The 3198-nt window shown below is 37.7% G+C and overlaps 1 protein-coding gene across 1 annotated transcript in view; it reads left to right on the forward strand.

The window, feature by feature from the left end:
• LOC107742961 (E3 ubiquitin-protein ligase UBR3-like) overlaps positions 1–3135 on the forward strand; it is a 69632-nt gene extending 66497 nt beyond the window's left edge. The window contains exons 38-40 of the mRNA XM_016556050.1: positions 962–1171; positions 1268–1407; positions 2346–3135. Coding sequence (XP_016411536.1) covers positions 962–1171; positions 1268–1407; positions 2346–2463 — 468 coding nt within the window. The 3' untranslated portion in view covers positions 2464–3135. The remainder of the gene's footprint in view (positions 1–961; positions 1172–1267; positions 1408–2345) is intronic.
• Positions 3136–3198: the final 63 nt, after the last annotated feature.

A 3198-nucleotide genomic window follows, 5' to 3' on the forward strand; every position in this document is an offset into this window, starting at 1 on the left:
CCCCTTAGCTGTTCTAAATTCACTGTAAACCACGGCTTCACGGGGCGTATTGCTTTTATAAAACGGTTATTCCATATACGTAGTAAGGTTTCACAAAATAAAACAGAGCAAATAAAGTGTAATGATATTAATAAAAACAGTATTCTTCCACCAAACAATGTAGTTCCTCAGAAACAGTTGTGGTTCCAACAAAGTGGTTGCCGAGCAACAGACAATATTTAGTATACAACTAGAACTTGTCGAGCAGGGTTTGAACCAAATAAGAATTCATGCTGCAGAACAGCAGATTTTATGACACTAAGCAGTAAAATATCTTGAATTGCGTCAGTTCTCACAGTCATGGCTGATTAGGACAAAACTTTGACAAATCGTCGCCTTGGAATTATAAGGTTCTATCTGACATTTTTGTCAAAAAGGAGTTGTTCACATATTCTTATTCTGTGACAGCTTATGTACATTATGTGATGTGGTATATATGGAATGCAGATAGAACCTTCCAAGGCGGCGAAATGTTAAAAAGATTAGATTCAATTTGAGTGAATTTAATTTTTTTTAAGTTTTTTTTTTTTATATATATATTTAATGTTTTTTTTATTTTATCTTAAATCAATTTAAATTTTTTAACTTTATTTTATTTTTTTTATTAAAGAATATCAGAGGACACAAACACAGCAACATTCCATTTAAAAGTGGTTAATTTTTATTTCCTGGTAACTTTAATATGAAGAGGTTTCCATAGAAAAAGCATACGTTGAAAACTGAAAGAGTCACGTTTGAGCATTTTGACCAGGCCCACAGCAGCATTTGCTCAACCTGTTGTGGGTCTGTTCATCCGACCAGTGGTAGGATGGGCAGAAATGAGAGATTTCACCTTAAAAAAAAATTTTTATTAAATGTTACTAAAAAGATTATTTTGACAGTCAGTGAAAGGTCATGTCATGATTTTCTTGCCTCTCTTCAGTCTCTATTAGTTCAGGATCCGCAGTGGGCCGGCCCTCGCCTCCTGCACCTCCCAGACAATTACAACACCATCTTCCAGTACTACCACAGGAAATCCTGCACCAGCTGCGGCAAGACCCCCAAAGACCCTGCGCTGTGCCTGGTGTGTGGCGCGTTCGTCTGTCTGAAGGGTCACTGCTGTAAACAGCAGGGCGTCTGTGAGTGTGTGCTGGTGAGTGTGTGGCAAAATCTGCACGCTTCAGTTTGAAAGATCCTTACACTGATGATGATGTTTATAATTATATATGTTTTTTTTTTTAATCCAAAGCACTCTCAGCACTGCGGAGCAGCGACTGGTATCTTCCTCCTGATAAACGCCTCGGTCATCATTATCATCCGAGGCCATCGCTTCTGTCTGTGGGGGTCTGTGTATCTGGACGCTCATGGAGAGGAGGACAGAGACCTACGGTAATCTTCTCACTGCTCTGATGGCCAGATATTGCATCTAGATTTAATTCTCAGGTCCCAGTAGCTGGGTCAGAAATGTACTTTTCCATTAAAGAGCTATATTTGCGCCCTGGGATTGACTGAGGGGATTTTTCTTTTCTTTTTTTTCAATCGATCAGAGTACTATAGACTGTTACCAATCAAATTGTATCAATATAAAGCAAAAGTATCTGATATGTAGAATACGTAAATACTTCAAAAAATGTGTTTGGGGAAACAGCATGTCATATTTTATCTAGACAGACAAAATAAGCTGAGAACCATTTATGAATTAATTTATTGCTTTTTACAGATTTGAAAATGAAGACTTCACATTGGTTATCTTAGTAGCAAGAAAAACAAATTATATACAGAAAGCGTGCATAGAAAGTTAGCTCTCAATGAAGTGGATAGTGACTTTAGTTCTGCACTCTCACAAAAACTCCCATTATAATAACAGAAGCTGTTTACGCTGCAAAATAAATCATCTTACATTTGTATCTGAACTTTAATGATGAGAGAATTCACAAGAGTGCAGAATTCAGTCAGTGAACGAACACACACACTGAACAACGCTGGCGTTTTCACGGGGGGCTATTCTAAACGCTTGATTGGCCATCACATTGATAAGCTCAATAGAAACATGCGATTGATTTCAATTCGCAGTGCTGCAAAAAAGACATCGAATGCAATGTGAGCCGATCTAAATGTAATTGCTGCAAAATTGGCATTTTTCAGATCAAAATGTAATTCATGTTCACTTTTAATCTTGCATTTTGTTCATTTTTGTGGCATTCTTGCCATTCTTGCCCAGTAGTCATTTATTTGTGAAACCGAGTTCATTTCCCTGTTCATTTCTTTTATAAAGAAAATGGTTTCCATTTCCTGCTGTGACCTCTTGTTTTTTTCCTGTTTCGTAGTCGAGGAAAGCCTCTGTATTTATGTGAGGAGAGATACCGCGTTCTGGAGCAGCAGTGGGTCTCGCACACCTTCGACCACATCAACAAGCGCTGGGGTCCCCATTACAATGGACTTTAACAGTACAGCCCATAACCTGGAGAGGACAGGTCACATGATGTCAGTGCCAGCCTCTGTGGCATCCTCTGATGATTTCTGTTGTGTAATATAAAGAAAACCTGCATTGAGTTGGCCACAGCCTGGGTTCATGTGAAGTTTAGTGTACAATCAAGCCTATTGACTAACTAACTAGCGTGTGTGTGCGCGTGTTTTAAAGTGATTTTTGGTGTGGATTTATAGGGGAGAATTTTGTTTTGTCCCAGCAAGCTCAAGGTGAGTGTCTAGTCTGTTGGACGCACAGAGTGGAATAATACTCCCGTTCTGTAACTTTTGGAAAACTGACATCGTTTTTGAGGAGACAGACTCTTAAAAAAACTATTTTGACCAATGTGAAACAAATCATGTACAGATATCAGAATGAATATCAAAACCTTGAATGCTAAAGTTACCAAGACTCTCAACATACCCACCCCACCCCATGACCACATCATGCTATTTGAGTTATTTGAGAAACACATCTCATAAGACTGACTGTGGGTTCAAAAAGCAGGGTATGATGTGAAATATCAACCGATTAGAGCTAAAGCGAGATTTGTCTGACTCGAGGTGTAGTTGCAGTCATCCTCAGGTATTTTATTTTATATATTTTTTTCTTTTGTTTTGTAGTCTCAGATAAAAGATTTTAATATTTAATAAGTGCTGCTATTCATTGTTTGAAAAAAGTAAATTATACCTTTGTAAAAAAAAAAATAATAA

The sequence above is a fragment of the Sinocyclocheilus rhinocerous genome, unplaced genomic scaffold (assembly GCF_001515625.1).
Source record: "Sinocyclocheilus rhinocerous isolate Xijiao unplaced genomic scaffold, SAMN03320098_v1.1 scaffold45, whole genome shotgun sequence".
Lineage (NCBI taxonomy): Eukaryota > Metazoa > Chordata > Actinopteri > Cypriniformes > Cyprinidae > Sinocyclocheilus > Sinocyclocheilus rhinocerous.